A 16,958-nucleotide genomic window follows, 5' to 3' on the forward strand; every position below is an offset into this window, starting at 1 on the left:
TACGACATTAGTTTGAGTACAAAAACCTTTTAGTGTTAAAATTTGTGCATCATGGTCCGAAAGGCCATTCACCCTTTTACTAACAGAATGCCCATCTAGTAATGAAGAATGAATAAAAATATCGTCTATGACTGTGCTTCTGTTCCCCTGCACCCTAGTTGGAAAAAACACAGTTTGCATCAGATCATATGAATTTAGGAGATCTACCAACATTCTTTTTCTTTCACAATCATGTACAAAATATTGAAGTCACCACATATAACTACTTTCTGGTACTTCCTACAAAGTGAATCAAGTACCCTCTCTAGCTTAAGCAAAAATGCTCTGAAGTCGGAGTTAGGGGACCTATAAACAACAGCAATTAGAAGTTTAGTTTCACTAAATTCAACTAATGCTGCACAACTTTCAAATATCTGTTCAGTGCAGTGTCGTGATACGTCTATGGACTCAAATGAAATACTGTTTTTTACGTACAGAGCCACTCCCCCACTCCGCAAGGAATTCCTTGAGAAACAGCCAGCTAATCTGTAGCCTGGTAAAGGAAGCCTCTGAATTATCAAATTATTTAAGTGGTGCTCTTATATACCAATAATTTCAGAGTTAACATTTATTAGCAGTTCACTAACTTTATCTCTAATACCTCTTATATTTTGATGAAATATACTAATTCCTTCTCTACTTGGAAACATTACATCCTCTGGAGGTGAGCCCCTAGTTAGAGGCACTTCCTTTAAGCAGGTATACCTATTAGCTGACTTCAATCTAAAAAAGGTGCAGCTCTAGCACCAACTACTACAAGAATTTTTCCATGAGTGATACCACTACCACTACCACCACCACCACCCACTACACTGTCACCTATAAGCTTAGCCAGCCTCCCCTTCCCATACCTATTGAGGTGCAGGCCATGCCTAGTGAAACCCCATCTACTGATAGACCCAACTGGCACCACTGAGATGTGATCCATGCCCTCCGCCATCAGTGCCCTCCCCAGCCCCACATTAACGCGCCTAACAGCCGCATTAAGGTGAGGCCGATCATGACGCTGAAACAGTTGCACGAAATGCACATTAGTACCACCAGTTTGAGTAGCTATCTTAACCAAATCACCACTGACATCATATTCCCCGTCCCTATCGAGACTGTTCCCTGCTCCACCGACTATCACTACCTGATCCTCTTTCGTAAAATTCTTACATAACTACCCTACGCTTTCAGTCACCTGAGCCAACACTGCACTAGGCTTCACAATGCTGGTGACCTGGTACTCACTCCCCAACACTTCCTGCAACTGCTGGCCCACACCTCTACCGTGGGAACTACCTAGCAGCAGAACCTTCTTTCTGCTAGACTTTGCAACTAACCTATGCCTCCTAATTGCTGAGGACTGCTGCAAGTTACCTACATCTACGGCTACACGAGGCTCCTCTCCACTCAGCTCTGACAGTTGGTCGTATCTATTGCATGTATGCAAAGTAAAACTGTCTGAATTCCTCCTCTTTCTAGCTACCTTCTTGCCAACTGCCAGTTCCCATTCCCCACCGCCCTTCACCCTCCTCAACCTATCTAGTTCCTCCTTTGCGCATTGTAACTGCACCTGAAGGGCACAGATCTTACGCTCCTGCTCCTCTATTGTTTCTACTACAGATTCTACATTCCCAGGAGAGGATCTCCCTAAAATGACCACTGACTTCCCCACTGCATTCCCCCCAATGAAAATACTTTGAACAAATCCCACACCGTAATCCACTACTCACAAACCTACGACAGAGCCCACACTTTTCACTCATGGTAAATGTTACAGTTACTGAAAAAGAAACTATACGTCTACGTTACCAAAGTTCAGTTACACCAGTAGAACTATTTAAGAATTAACAGTAATGGTCTCGAGATTCTCTGCCAACTAAGAAAGCAGCTACTTGTATTAATACTACTACAACACAGCCGATACGAATACCAGCAAAAGTTCACAAAATTATTTGCTAACACAAAAAAATCTAAACGACCACTGTAACACTAGGCGAAGTTAAACCACTGAATGAAAATTTTACTGAAATATTTCACTAGAAAGAATAATAAACGTCAGTTGAAAACTAAAGCACGAAATTTACTAAACGACTTCAACACTCTGAAAACTCTATAAAACACAGCGAGCGAACGATTACAAAAGTTTATTGAGTCGTTATTTCGCCACAAATGGCACGCAACACCGCTGAAATCTATTAAATTTAATAACTGTATTACAGAGCACAAATAAGTTTGTCAGTACTTAACTTATAACCGCTATAGCTGCAGTGCACGATGCAAAATGTAAACACACTACTGAGGCGCGAGGCGTAGACGAACGACGAAAGCAGACTCACAAATAATAGACCACTCGAGTCAATAACACAGGAAGAAAGACTGAGATTAATGAAAATCCACTAATAGGTTACTTTTACGGCAAATATTAAAACAAATAAACTTTAAAATAAGTAAATGAAGTCTAAAATTTATAAAATATTAACGAGCTATTTCAACAGCAGTGCAGCACACGTGACGTCACACCAAAGAGAATAGCGACACAAAGACTCCCCCAGAAAAAGAAATTCAAGACGCAGCCCTCAGCTGGAAAAATCATGGCCACAGCGTTCTGGGCCGCAGATGGTGTTATCCATGTTGATTTCTTTGATCGTGGAACAACAATAAATTCAGAGCGTTACATGACAACGTTGCGAACTCTGAAACGACGGATAACAAGGATCCGAAAGGAAAAGGGAAATGTTTTCCTGCAGCATGACAGTGCCAAACTACACACTTCACCTGTCTCCACAGCAGAACTTCAGGGACTGAATCTCACCACCGTACGGCATCCTCCATACAGTCCAGATTTAACACCGTTTGACTTCCATCTGTTCCCGATAATGAAAGACGATCTGTGGGGACATCATTATGCTTCTGATGAAGACGTTGAGAGAACTGTGAGACTGTGGTTGCGGAGACAGAGTGTCGACTTCTTCCGTGACGGCTTCAGAAAACTTATTCATCGTTGGTAGAAATGTATCCAATTGGCTGGTGATTACGTGGAAAAGTGGATATTGATAATTAAAGATCACATTCTGAGGATTATTTCCGCGCTTGATTTACTAAAATATTCCCATCCAAGCCCAATTAACGAAGGTGGAGGCATTACTTTTCATTCAACCCTCGTATATTTCACAGTTAGGTTGACAAACTGGAGCGCACACAGGTTTCACAACACACACAGTTTTATCACTGAAGTGAAATGGAAACGACCACTGGTGATTGGTGAGCGGTGCTACACTGGACTCACTTGCCATGAATAGTCGGCTGGGACAAGAAAAATTCCATCCGAACAGGCCTCGCAAAGCCCAAAGGTCCGACCGCCGCTGTGACACCCTCGCCGATAGGCATGACTTGGAGCGGATATGGAGGGGCACGCCCTCAGCAGGCCGCTCTCCCAGTCACCAGTTTTCGTGAGCAGAACTGCTGCTTCTCAGCAAAGTAGTTCCTCAGTTGGCCTCGCATGGGCTGAGTGCACCCCGCATGCCAACAGCGCTCGGCAGACCCAGACGGTCACCCATCCAAGTCCTACCCCAGTCAGGCAGCGCTTAACCTCAATGACTTGATGGGAACTGGTGTTACCACTGCGGCGAAGCCACTGGAAGAACAAGAAAGATGCTCTGCAAAAGGTACAAAGGAATCAAAGACATTAGCTGCCAGTGAACATTGATATCAATGGAGCAATGGTGTATTGTATCACAGCCGTTCACAATACGAGCACGAAGAGTCTCTACATTTGGTACCGGTGTTGCGTAGACAAGAGCTTTCAAATCCCCCCATAAATGAAAGTCAAGAGGGTTGAGGTCAGGAGAGCGTGGAGGCCATGGAATTGGTCCGCCTCTACCAATCCATCGGTCACCGAATCTGTTGTTGAGAAGCGTACGAACACTTCGACTGAAATGTGCAGGAGCTCCATCGTGCATGAACCACATGTTGTGTCGTACTTGTAAAGGCACATGTTATAGCAGCACAGGTAGAGTATCCCGTATGAAATCATGATAACGTGCTCCATTGAGCGTAGGTGGAAGAACATGGGGCCCAATCGAAACATCACCAACAATGCCTGCCCAAACGTTCACAGAAAATCTGTGTCGATGACGTGATTGCACAATTGCGTGCGGATTCTCGTCAGCCCACACATGTTGATTGTGAAAATTTACAATTTGATCACGTTGGAATGAAGCCTCATCCGTAAAGAGAACATTTGCACTGAAATGAGGATTGACACATTGTTGGATGAACCATTCGTAGACGTGCAGCCGTGGAGGCCAATCAGCTGCTGATAGTGCCTGCACGCGTTGTACATGGCACGGCAACAACTGGTTCTACCGTAGCACTCTCCATACAGTGACGTGTTGAACGTTACCTTGTACAGCAGCAACTTCTGTGACGCTGACATCAGGGTTATCGTCAACTGCACGAAGAATTGCCTCGTCCATTGCAGGTGTCCTCGTCGTTCTAGGTCTTCCCCAGTCGCGAGTCATAGGCTGGAATGTTCCGTGCTCCCTAAGACTCCGATCAATTGCTTCGAACGTCTTCCTGTCGGGATACCTTCGTTCTGGAAATCTGTCTCGATACAAACGTACCGCGCTACGGCTATTGCCCCTTGCTAATTTATACATAAAATGGGCATCTGCCAACTCCGCATTAGTAAACATTGCACTGACTGCAAAACCAGGTTCGTGATGAACATTACCCTGTTGATGCTACGTACTGATGTGCTTGATGCTAGTACTGTAGAGCAATGAGTTGCATGTCAACACAAACACCGAAGTCAACATTACCTTCCTTCAATTGGGCCAACTGGCGGTGAATCGAGGAAGTACAGTACATACTGACAAAACTAAAACGAGCTCTAACATGGAAATTAAGCGTTTCCGGACACATGTCCATATAACATCTTTTCTTTATTTGTGTGTGAGGAATGTTTCCTGAAAGTTTGGCCGTAGCTTTTCGTAACACCCTGTAGACCATATCTGGGATGCCTTGCAAAATTTGTTCAGAAGAGATCTCCATCCCCTCGTACTCTTACGGTTCTATGGACACCCCTGGCGGATTCCTTTAGTGTATGTATACGTGGGGTCTGTTCTTTCGGATATGTCCTTGCGGTTGTGGTGATCACTGTGTCTGGATGGCTTGCTGATGAGCACATCTGCCAGTAACCAAGAGACTGGGTTTCAGTCACTGTTTCAACTTGTCCCATTGATATAAATCAATGCCCATTGGCAGCTAATGCCTTTGATTCCATTGTGTCGTGATTCACAGTGGCTGCCGGATCAAAATGGCGTCCAAAAGAACAGATATCACATGTATACACTATGAAAGGGTCTGAAGACTTAGGACTGAAAGTTACAAAAAAAAAAAAAAAGTATGAGGCCCACGTTATAAATGACCCGTGGCGTATAGTGGTGGTGACGCTGGCGGCGGCGCCGGCGCTGTGGTCCGCGGGCGTCGTGCTGTCGGCGGCCGCTGTATCGGCCTGGTGGTTCAGCTACTGGCGGCGACGCGGCGTGCCACAGCTGTGGCCGCTGCCGCCGTACGGCGACGGCTGGGGCTGCGTGCTGCTGGCGCGCGACATCGGCGCGCAGCTGTCGCGGCTGTGCGCCGCTGCCGCGGCCGCGTCGGCGCCGGTGCTGGGCGTCTACCTGCTGTGGCGGCCGGTGCTGCTGGCCAGGAGCCCGCAGGCGGCGGCGGCGGCGCTGCGCGTGCTGCACGACCACGGGCTGGCCGCCAACGTGCCGCCGCCCCGCGGTCTCTTCCACCAGGCGGGCGGCCGGTGGCGCCGCTCGCGAGAGCTGCTCGTGCCCGCCTTCTCCGGCACCACGCTGCGCGCCATCTTTCAGCAGGTGAGAGAATCCCACAACAGATGTGTTGTGTACATAGTTCCGCGTAGTAAGCGCGTACACAACTTTTCCATTAGAGCGTGCCCCGCTAAGCACAACAGCGCAGGCGCAGCGCTCGTTCGTCTCCGCACTACGAGATGGCGCTGCCTTGGAGACGGACCAAATTCTGCCGATCCGCGTATTAATATGTAAAGCAGCCAATGAGATTGCTGCTAACATAGATACCTGAACGGGCCAGGTACTAAACGAGTGTACAGACCTCCGATTAGTCAGTCTGCATTTGTCTGCATTAGTCTGTACCAGTCTACAGTCAAGTTTCAGTTTGCACCTAAGAAGATTATCATATTCCTGTACATAGCCATGAAGATAAATGAATAGACACTTTGTCAAGTATCAGACATATGTGAGAATAAGATTAACGTACCAAGACTAAAGGAACTTCAGATTGTCAATTATAAATAGCATCCAGAATCAAGTTACGTAAGGTTTATGCTTGTTACTATTTTAATAAATGTGTGTGAAAATTAACCGAGTTCCGTTTAAAGTTGGTCACCATCACTCTGATACTCTAAGCGTGCAAGTGGAATTTCTATCATGTGACCTAACGTCAGAAGATAAACACGCCACGATAAGACCACGAGACATATTGGTCACACTCGCCTACTTCGTTAGAACGACAAGTCAAATAATCTGATGGTGTGCGTACCGAAGGTCTTACAGTACGCACACCACACATCCATAATTGCGAAAGTGTTGCTGGAGCAAGATTTTGTGCACCAACTGACATTTCGATTATTTTCATTCACTCGAATGTCCCAGAATGTTCTTCAAACCAGCGGTGAACAATTGTGGCCTGAAAACATTGCGCATTGTTATTCTGGTTCAGGTGGACCAGAGGACCCACTAGATTTATGTAAACACAGCCTACACTATTATGAAACCACCATTAGCTTGCACAGTGCCATGTTGACAACCTGGGAATCTGGCCTCATGGGGCCTGCACCATACTCAAGCCCTACCATCAGCACTTACCAACTGAAATTGGCACTCGTATGACCAGACTGCGGTTTTCCAGTTGTCTAGGATCCAATCAATATGGTCACGATCCTCGGAGAGGCACTACAGGTGATGTTGTGCTGTTAGCAAAGGCACTCACGTTGGTCATCTGCTGCCACAAGCGGTGGAACAAATACGATTCTTGGACAATTTCGATATCAAATTGATATCACACTGATTGCCTAATTAATTAAGTTGGTCTCCTCTCCTCCTACCCATCACTGTAACAAATCCCCCTCCGCCTTCCCCTCACCACAACCCTATTGGTGGGAAATTCAAATTTACATGGTAAACGATTGTAAATGCCCGAGGGAGGACTCCAATCTCTGACAGGGAGAGGCACATGAACTGTGACAAGGCGCCTCAGAATGTGGCATTAGTAGGTATTCATATGCTTTCGGTAGGATGGTGTCACAGGTGCATGTGTCAATTTCATCTGCATTTGGAGTTTTATCCTCTTGGGGATGTATATACACAAGGTCTGTCCACTAATTTGGTGGGAACACGTCTACAGGACCGTAGAATGGGGAAAACTCAGGTTTGCCATCTCAGACACATTTCGGATGGGCTGGCCTACAGGCAGGGCAAAAGCGTCCTCCACCCTTTTCGATCAGTCTGGGAAATTCACTTAATTGTTTGCAGGGACGTGGGGGGGGGGGGGGAGGAGGGGGAGAAAGACTTTATATAGTTACTTGCACAACTGTGTCTAGTGCTTCACAGATGTTTATGTGCAGACGTAATTTGTCCTACATATCGAAATTGTCTTGCCACAGATCCTGTGTGACATTTAAGTGCCCACGTGTTCTGGGAACAATAGGATGCTGGACAGGCTGAGGAATGTCTATGAACCACACTCATTCTACAGGACGGTATTCTGAAGGAAATCCAGGTCTGTTGGGTCAGACAGGTTTGGAATGGTATGGTCTACTGACAGATATTTTGCTATTGTTCACAGGGTCTGCCTTTCTGGCATATCTCGAAAACACATCCCAGAATGTTCTGGGATGACATATTGTTCAATATTCTGATATACCCCTCCCCCCACCCAGGCCCCCAAGGGATATTTAAGCATCCATGTGATCCGGGGGATAGGACGGCTTTGGACAACCTGAGGAGTGTCTGCACGTGTTCAGACAAGAAGCGCCACCGTGTTTCCCACCAGTTCTGGAGATCGGTGACACTTGATTGTGCAGGTGTTCCACTAATCCCTTCGCACTTTGTCGATGTTTCAGGTGGCAGTTAAGAGGTAATTATGACAACAAAGGAAGCTGCCGACAAAGCTGGGCCTGGGGAAAACCCAGGTCTGCAGGCTCGGACGCATTTGGGATGGGCAGGTGTGCAGGCAGATATTTTACTATTGCTCACATCTTTAGCGCCACACACAGAACGCTTAACAAATTGACAGGAAGTGCTTTGGTGTTTCCCACGAGTTCTGGAGAGCGACGATGCAGCAAAGCAAGTTGCCACCAGTGCGTGTCTCTTTGGGCTCATGTGGCCCACAGTGGGTGGCTGGGGTGGTACGTGCAAACAGTTGACTGCTCGCCTTAGCAGGCAGCCAGCACGTGTCCTCATGGGTTTCTTACGGCACTCAGCAGGCCGGCAGGGTGACACATCGGCCAGTAGGCCACCCATACGTCGTGACTGTCAGCATGCAGGCCTCAGTTGACCACGTAACCAATAGCTGTTTCAGGTGTGCTGCTGGGGTGAGAGAAGGTAGTGTGGTGTGCTAGAAGTGCTCGCATGCCCCGCGCTGTGCCATGGCCCCAGTTGAGTCGCTGGCTATGGTGGCGAGCGGAGATGAGGGCTGTGTGCTCTGCTCTGTAGTCGCCTAAGGAAGGTGTAATTATTATTATTATGCATGATCTTTAAACTACATTTGCGGAATGTAGTAGTGTCTAGGCGATATCTTTTACGATCGATAGCTGTGTTGGGGCACAGGTTTTTGCAACATATTTTGCAATGTGTGTTGGACATGTGTCAGTGCATGTAAATGCTCATAATTTTTAAAAATGTATGCTTATGTGACGAAGCATGTGGAAGTTGCTGTATTTGGACGGTTTACTCCTGTAACCGAAATATCAGATCTGAAGATGGTTCTAAAGGATCCGATATCGGTCATATGAATAAACATTTTGCAATCAAGACGGACTGAAAGTTGCATTATTTGTACAGAGGAATTACATAATTAGGGTATCTAGTTGTACATCCTCCAGCAGGGTAATACTTGCACCTTCCAAATATCATAAAAAAAGAGAGTACCCTACAGTCTCTGACACCAACATATATGAAAAACGAAATTTTATAATGAAAGTATGTTAATATTATTATTATATCCTCTCCAATGGAACTGGCAATTGAATTTAACATGAAAATTTGAATTTACCACGAAAATTAGAATTTGTCAGCAAAATTGGAATTTCTTGCCAAAGAGGGAGGGGTGGGGTGGGTTAGGTAGAGGTGGGGGAGCGGGGATATCCCAGAGGAGAGGGGGGATTTCCCAGGAGGCGGGAGAGGATGAGAGGGGATTAATTGATCACTTTAATTAAGCAGTCAATCACTTTGATATCAAAATTCTCCCACAATATTGACATAGCACATTAACGTCAGATTTAGGTGTACTGTCGTAACGAATACATTCGTCTTGTGCCCCACATTAATTATTAAGATTGTGCGACACAGTGCTGCTTGTCTTTAGCACTGAGAACTCTACAGAAACGCCACTGCCCTCGCTCATTATCACAGAACCTCGGAAACCGGTCGATTTCGTGGACAACTTTGGGATGTACCGCTCACCACGCGTCTCTACACACGACCACGACCATCACCATATGTCAGAGGAATTATGGACTCGTTTGTGAATAAGACGTTTTGCTAGTGACGAAGTTGCTAGTTGACATGGGAGCGCGAGAACTGAAGGCGAGTTGCAAGATGTGGTCTTGCCAAGAACTCTGGATCATACGGTTCTGTATCGTAACCTGTTCATTACAGCCTGGTCTCCAGTGGCTCTTAAAATGGTTCAAATGGCTCTGAGCACTATGGGACTTAACTGCTGAGGTCATCAGTCCTCTAGAACTTAGAACAACTTAAACCTAACTAACCTAAGGACATCACACACATCCATGCCCGAGGCAGGATTCGAACCTGCGACCGTAGCAGTCGCGCGGTTCCAGACTGTAGCGCCTAGAACCGCTCGGCTACTCCGGCTGGCCCAGTGGTTCTTCTGAGATCGTATTGCAGTTCTCTGCCGATATCCGTGCGACGCCGCAACAAGGAGATGGTCGGATAACGATCTTCACGTGGGGTTGTAATGCATTGGCGATCTTGTCCAACTCGCCTTGTGTACTGACCTGTCTCCATGCAGCGTGTCCACAGTCTATGGATGACACATGGTGAGGCTCTGTCCTTTTTAGGATCAAACAGATCGCCCTTGTGACGTGCATTGCATCAGGATGTCACGTTGCACGTGCTTAGTTAAATAGATCGTTCGCCATGACATCTGCTATCTGTGTACCTCAGTAGAAAACAATTGGGACAAAAAAAATGTTCAGATGTGTGTGAAATCTTATGGGACTTAACTGCTGGGGTCATCAGTCCCAACGCTTACACACTACTTAACCTAAATTACCCTAAGGACAAACACACACAACCATGCCCGAGGGAGGACTCGAACCTCCGTCGGGACCAGCCGCACAGTCCATGACTGCAGCGCCTCAGGCCGCTCGGCTAATCCCGCGCAGCAACAATGGGGCACCGGTACTCACTTCCATGTGACGTGTCACCCGACACTGTAAGGCATGACAGAGCCAATAGATGGCGAATGATTCTAATTGTTGGGTACGTTGAAAGCGGAAGTCCCAACCCATGTAACAGACCTCAGCTACCACCTGTTTCAAAATAGGTTTAATCTACGGACGTTTATTTAGGTGTTCCATTAATTGTTTTGAACAGTGCAAGAAGTATACATCAAGAGAACCTACGTCATTCACCGCATACTGCACTGCACTGCTAGATGTGAAACTGATCCTTAGCCTTCTTGTGCAGCACCTGTAGCCTTCTCCCAGCAAAAGCTGCTTCCCACACCACAAGCACTACTCATTCTTCAGTTTACAGACAGACTATGCTATATTCATATCCATGTTCAGATAAGCCGGGGCATGCGAGCAGTTCTTACTTTTCTTTTTTTTGAAATATGAATGAATCCTTCAGCTATATTTAAAGGCCTTGCTATATTTGGTATCGATTTTGGCACAACAACGCAGGCCTTGCTGTATTTGGTATCGATTTTGGCACAACAACGCACAATCTTCGGGTCTTTGTGAATACAATAAACACATGTTTCATATCTGAACCTAATGCACTAAATAAAACTATCTTTAACTATACTTAACACGAATAATACATTAATTCTATTGAAGTATGACAATACCAGTTTCTGTGAGTGTGTGCTCAAAAGTAATGCCTCCAAAATTCTAAATCTTTAATCTTTATGCCTAGATATTTATTTTTTAACATAGTCACCCTGGCGACGAACACATTTCTCCCAACGAGAGACCACTTTGTTGATAGTATTGCTGAAGAGTGTTTGACTTTGTTGATGGAACCACGACACTTCTACTCTACGGAGAACAGAATAAAGTACTGGGAGGCATTACTTTTCATCAGGCCCTTGTATAAGCATCATATAATAAGCAAATTGGTAAATACTTAACAAAAGTAAACGCAATGGATTAGGGGTCTATAATACATTATATTTACATATATTGCACTAAAATGAATCAGTCTTACGAAAGAAGTGTATTACTAGGCGAAAGCATCGGAAACGTCACTAATGTTAAGATGTGCTAATTCATCAGTCGATAAAGTGTAGATCCATATTGCATTATATCTAAATGTAAGAGAGAAGGCTAGAGTCCTCTTCTGTTATTAACAGAAACAGAATGTAAATGCTGTGGTAAGTAGTGCGTCATTACATCAGATGGTATCTGAATGCATCATAAGAACAGAAAATGTAACAGACAAGCGAGGTATGAAGTTCTTTAATCGTATAGTAAAACCCATAAATGTAGGGCAGAATCCTGTGCAACACATTTTTCTCTGCGTAAAGACTGCAACTGACGACGATTTGAGCCAGCTTACTGTATTAAAGCTTTGTTCTCACTCTACAATTCTTACACTGTACATTTCGCTCCATTATCAAACTGATTACTCCCTGCTCCACAAGCGGATAAAGTGTCACTAGTATCCTTCCTAAGAGACAGTCTCCATTCCTTCCGAACTGACTATGCAATTGTAGACGAGATGTGGCTCAATTTCAAAGATATAGTAGCAACAGCAATTGAGAGATTCATACATCATAAATTGGTAAGAGATGGAACTGATGCCCCATGGTACACAAAACAGGTCCGAACGCTGTTGTAGAGGCAACGGAAAAAGCATGCGAAGTTCAGAAGAACGCAGAATCCCGAAGATTGGCTAAAATTTACAGACGCGCGAAGTTTGACACAGACTTCAGTGCGAGATGGCTTTAATAGGTTCCACAACGAAACATTGTCTCGAAATTTGGTAGAAAATCGAAAGAAATTCTGGTCGTATGTAAAGTACACAAGCGGCAAGACGCAGTCAATACCTTCGCTGCGCAGTGCCGATGGTACTGTTACCGACGACTGTGCCGCTAAAGTGGAGTTATTGAACGCAGTTTTCCGAAATTCCTTCACCAGGGAAGACGAATGGAATATTCCAGAATTTGAAACACGAACAGCTGCTAGCATGAGTTTCTTAGAAGTAGATAACTTAGGGGTTGCGAAGCAACTCAAATCGCTTGATACGGGCAAGTCTTCAGGTCCAGATTGTATACCGATTAGGTTCCTTTCAGATTACGCTGATACAATAGCTCCCTACTTAGCAGTCATATACAACCACTCGCTCACCGATAGGTCTGTACCTACAGATTGGAAAATTGCGCAGGTCGCACCAGTGTTTAAGAAGGGTAGTAGGAGTAATCCATCGAACTACAGATCTATATCATTGACGTCGGTTTGCAGTAGAGTTTTGGAACATATATTGTATTCAAACATTATGAATCACCTCGAAGGGAACGATCTATTGATACGTAATCAGCATGGTTTCAGAAAACATCGTTCTTGTGCAACGCAGCTAATTAATGGCCGCTATCGACAGGGGATCTCAGGTTGATTCCGTACTTCTGGATTTCCGGAAAGCTTTTGACACCGTTCCTCACAAGCGACTTCTAATCAAGCTGCGGGCCTATGGGGTATCGTCTCAGTTGTGCGACTGGATTCGTGATTTCCTGTCAGGAAGGTCGCAGTTCGTAGTAATAGACGGCAAATCATCGAGTAAAACTGAAGTGATATCAGGTGTTCCCCAGGGAAGCGTCCTGGGACCTCTGCTGTGCCTGATCTATATAAATGACATGGGTGACAATCTGAACAGTTCTCTTAGGTTGTTCGCAGATGATGCTGTAATTTACCGTCTAGTAAGATCATCCGAAGACCAGTGTCAGTTGCAAAGCGATTTAGAAAAGATTGCTGTATGGTGTGGCAGGTGGCAGTTGACGCTAAATAACGAAAAGTGTGAGGTGCTCCACATGAGTTCCAAAAGAAATCCGTTGGAATTCGATTACTCGATAAATAGTACAATTCTCAAAGCTGTCAATTCAACTAAGTACCTGGGTGTTAAAATTACGAACAACTTTTGTTGGAAAGACCACATAGATAATATTGTGGGGAAGGCGTGGCAAAGGTTGCGTTTCATTGGCAGGACACTTAGAAGATGCAAGTCCACTTAAGAGACAGCTTACCCTACACTCGTTCGTCCTCTGTTAGAATATTGCTGCGCTGTGTGGGATCCTTACCAGGTGGGATTGACGGAGGACATCGAAAGGGTGCAAAAAAGGGACAGCTCGGTTTTTATTATCACGTAATAGGGGAGAGATTGTGGCAGATATGATACGCGAGTTGGGATGGAAGTCATTAAAGCAAAGACGTTTTCGTCGCGGCGAGATCTATTTACGAAATTTCAGTCACCAACTTTCTCTTCCGAATGCGAAAATATTTTGTTGAGCGCAACCTACATAGGCAGGAATGATCATCAAAATAAAATAAGAGGAATCAGAGCTCGAACAGAAAGGTTTAGGTGTTCGTTTTTCCCGCGCGCTTTTCGGGAGTGGAATGGTAGAGAGATAGTATGATTGTGGTTCGATGAACCCTCTGCCAAGCACTTAAATGTGAATTGCAGAGTAATCATGTAGATGTCTCCGTGAACAGATTCCCTCTTTTAATTAGTTTGTCGCAAAACCTATTTCCACTTCAGTCTGATTCAGTATCACTTCATCAGTTATCTGATCTGCCCGTCTGATTCTCAGTATTCTCCTGTAACAGCACATTTCAAAAGTTTCCATTATTTTCTTGTCTGAATTGATTACTGAACACATCTCACTTCCATACAAGGCTACATTCCAGACAAATACCTTCCTTTATGACTTCGTAACAGTTAAATTTTAATTCAGTGTTAACAAAATTAACTTCTTCGAACTTTTCATTCTTTTGCTAGTCAGTAAGTCATATCTTCCCTACTTCGACCATCATCTAGTAGTTTTATCGTCCAATTTTCTAATTAGTTTACCCATGCCTGTTTGACTACATCTAATTTATGTTCTTTTACTGGTTTTAACCTCTCTTCATGAGGCTCCAGCTGATCTTTCAAGTCTGTCACAGACTTGCAATGTACTCGGCAAACCTTAAGGCTTTAATTACATAATGTTGATGTTCCTTGAGGCATATTGATACTCACCTTCAGCTACGATGATGATGTAGGCTGGAGCAGTAAATTTAATGTAGTACCAGCGCCTGTATTCCAACCTGGGTCTCCTGCTTAAGAAGCAGATGCACTAGCCATTACACCACTGTCTCACTGCAGCTACCACACCTCCTTGAAATACCGTAGTATGTCACCCTCCCCGATACAAGTTCCAACTCATCCCGTTCCTATTTCTTTTCTAAACTCTCATGAGTATTGCCAAGGCTCTCCAATATAGGAATAGGACCTTGGCAATGAGTGAAATGAGGTTAATTCTGTATGTAGCTCAGGTGTACGTGATATTAAACATGTACAATTTCTGTTCCTGAGACATACTGACTTTCACCTTTATGTATAGTAAACAGTCGGCCAAAGCAATGAATTAAACTTCGTAGGAGTGCTAGCATTTGAACTTTGGTCTCCTGCATATTATGCAGATGTGCTAGTAGAGCAGCAAGTACTACCCTTCAGAATTTCAAAGAGTCTGTTTTAGCTAGTACTGCCAGAAAACTGCTCTAAATCTACAAACGTAATACACGTAGGTTTGCATTTCTTAACCCTATCTTCTAATAGAAGAGGAAGGAAAAGTATTGCTTTGTGTGTCCCCACATTTCTCCAAAGTGCAAACTCACCTTTCTCGCTGTCGTCTTTCATCACTATTCCATTCTTCTGTACATAATGAAATGTTCCATTAAGCCTTGGAGTTTTACCTCACCTTCCTGTTGTGAAAAGCTATGTTTATCATCATGAGGAATGGATGCTCACTTAAAGCATATACGACCGAGTATGGTGAAAAAGGTTCACTATTTTTAGTAGTATAGTTTCTCAGTTACTGATACTTTTTTGATAAATCACTGTAAAAAGTAAGATCGTCTCCCTGGCCAAATAGTACCGTCAGTGCTTTTGGTGTGGAAGGACCCAGGTTCTATTCCCAGTATTTCCTCCCATTTTTCTGAGATAGGGGGTCTGGATCAGTCGGTGTCCAGTCGGCCTCGTGAGGCAAAATAAGGAGTTGCTTGAATAAAGAAACAGCGGCGTCATCAGGATTCGTCTGCTGGGAATAACGGCTGGAGGGATTGGCGACGCGCTGATCACATCTCCCACGATCACAGATCGCTCCTCGCACTGCCTTGTACTCAGAAGTCGGGCAATCGGAGCAGGCCTAAGGCCTATTCCGTGAGTGGTGCTTACATTACCTTCACATGTCAACAATAATATCCACACCCTCATTGTCGTCAAATCTGTATGAAAATGCTAAATGCAAAGCCTTCCTAAAACTTTTGTCTTGTTTGAAATAGGAGGATGTCACTTCTTTAATAACATTCTGCAAAAATGAACGTATTGTCTTCATCAGAGAAAATCTTCCAACAGTTGTTGCAGAACATATTTTACTCTGTGTAGATTGCACATTTTCCAATGCTGTGACCAGTTTTGGTTCCATTGTATCATCTGTGGATCTGTAGATGTAAAAAAAATAGTGTAATTAATCCTCACATGACCTAAGGTACTCACTGCTATTACTCCTACCAGCAACATATAGCTGATGCCTCGGTTAATTTCAGTTCGTAACTTAAGATTTACGTAAGTTCCTATCTTCACTCATGAGCAAGTGGTAGTCTTTTGTAATTGGGTAAATCTTTTTGAAACACCTTGAATTTTTCTCAACAGGACATTGAATTAGTTTGGTGCAGAGAGGAGAGTGCTACAGTGGAAGAGATGCAGTGAGGTTGGTTCAGTGCAGTGCAGTGTCAGTGGTTCAGCAGGGTGGTGCAGTGACAGAGATGCAATGAGGGTGATGTAGTGAGGGGGATGCAGTGAAGGTGGTGCAGTGAGGGTGATGTTGTATGGGGGATCGAGTAAAGGTGATACAATGAGGCAGATGCAGTGAGGGTGGTGGAGAGAGGGTGGTGCAGCGAGGGTGTTGCAGGGAGAGTGGGGCAGTGGGGGAGATGCATGACGGTAGTGCAGTGAAGAAGATGCAGCGAGATTGGTGCCGTGAGACAAATGCAATGAGAGTGTTGCAGCGAGGGTGGCGCAGTGAGGATGGTGCACTGAGGTGGATGCAATGAGGGCGAAGCAGTGATGGTGCTGCAGTGATGGTTGTGAAGCGAAGAAAATGCAGTGAGAGTGAAGTACCCTAGTGAGCGTGGTGCAGTGATGGTGGTGCAGTGAGGAAGATGC

At 44.9% G+C, this 16,958-nt stretch overlaps 1 protein-coding gene across 1 annotated transcript in view; it reads left to right on the forward strand.

Moving 5' to 3' along the window:
• LOC124616617 (probable cytochrome P450 6a13) overlaps nucleotides 1-16,958 on the forward strand; it is a 181,061-nt gene that overhangs the window by 96,524 nt on the left and 67,579 nt on the right. Inside the window, exon 3 of the mRNA XM_047144940.1 lies at nucleotides 5,470-5,909. Coding sequence (XP_047000896.1) covers nucleotides 5,470-5,909 — 440 coding nt within the window. The remainder of the gene's footprint in view (nucleotides 1-5,469; nucleotides 5,910-16,958) is intronic.

The sequence above is a fragment of the Schistocerca americana genome, chromosome 5 (assembly GCF_021461395.2).
Source record: "Schistocerca americana isolate TAMUIC-IGC-003095 chromosome 5, iqSchAmer2.1, whole genome shotgun sequence".
Taxonomy (NCBI): Eukaryota; Metazoa; Arthropoda; class Insecta; order Orthoptera; family Acrididae; genus Schistocerca; species Schistocerca americana.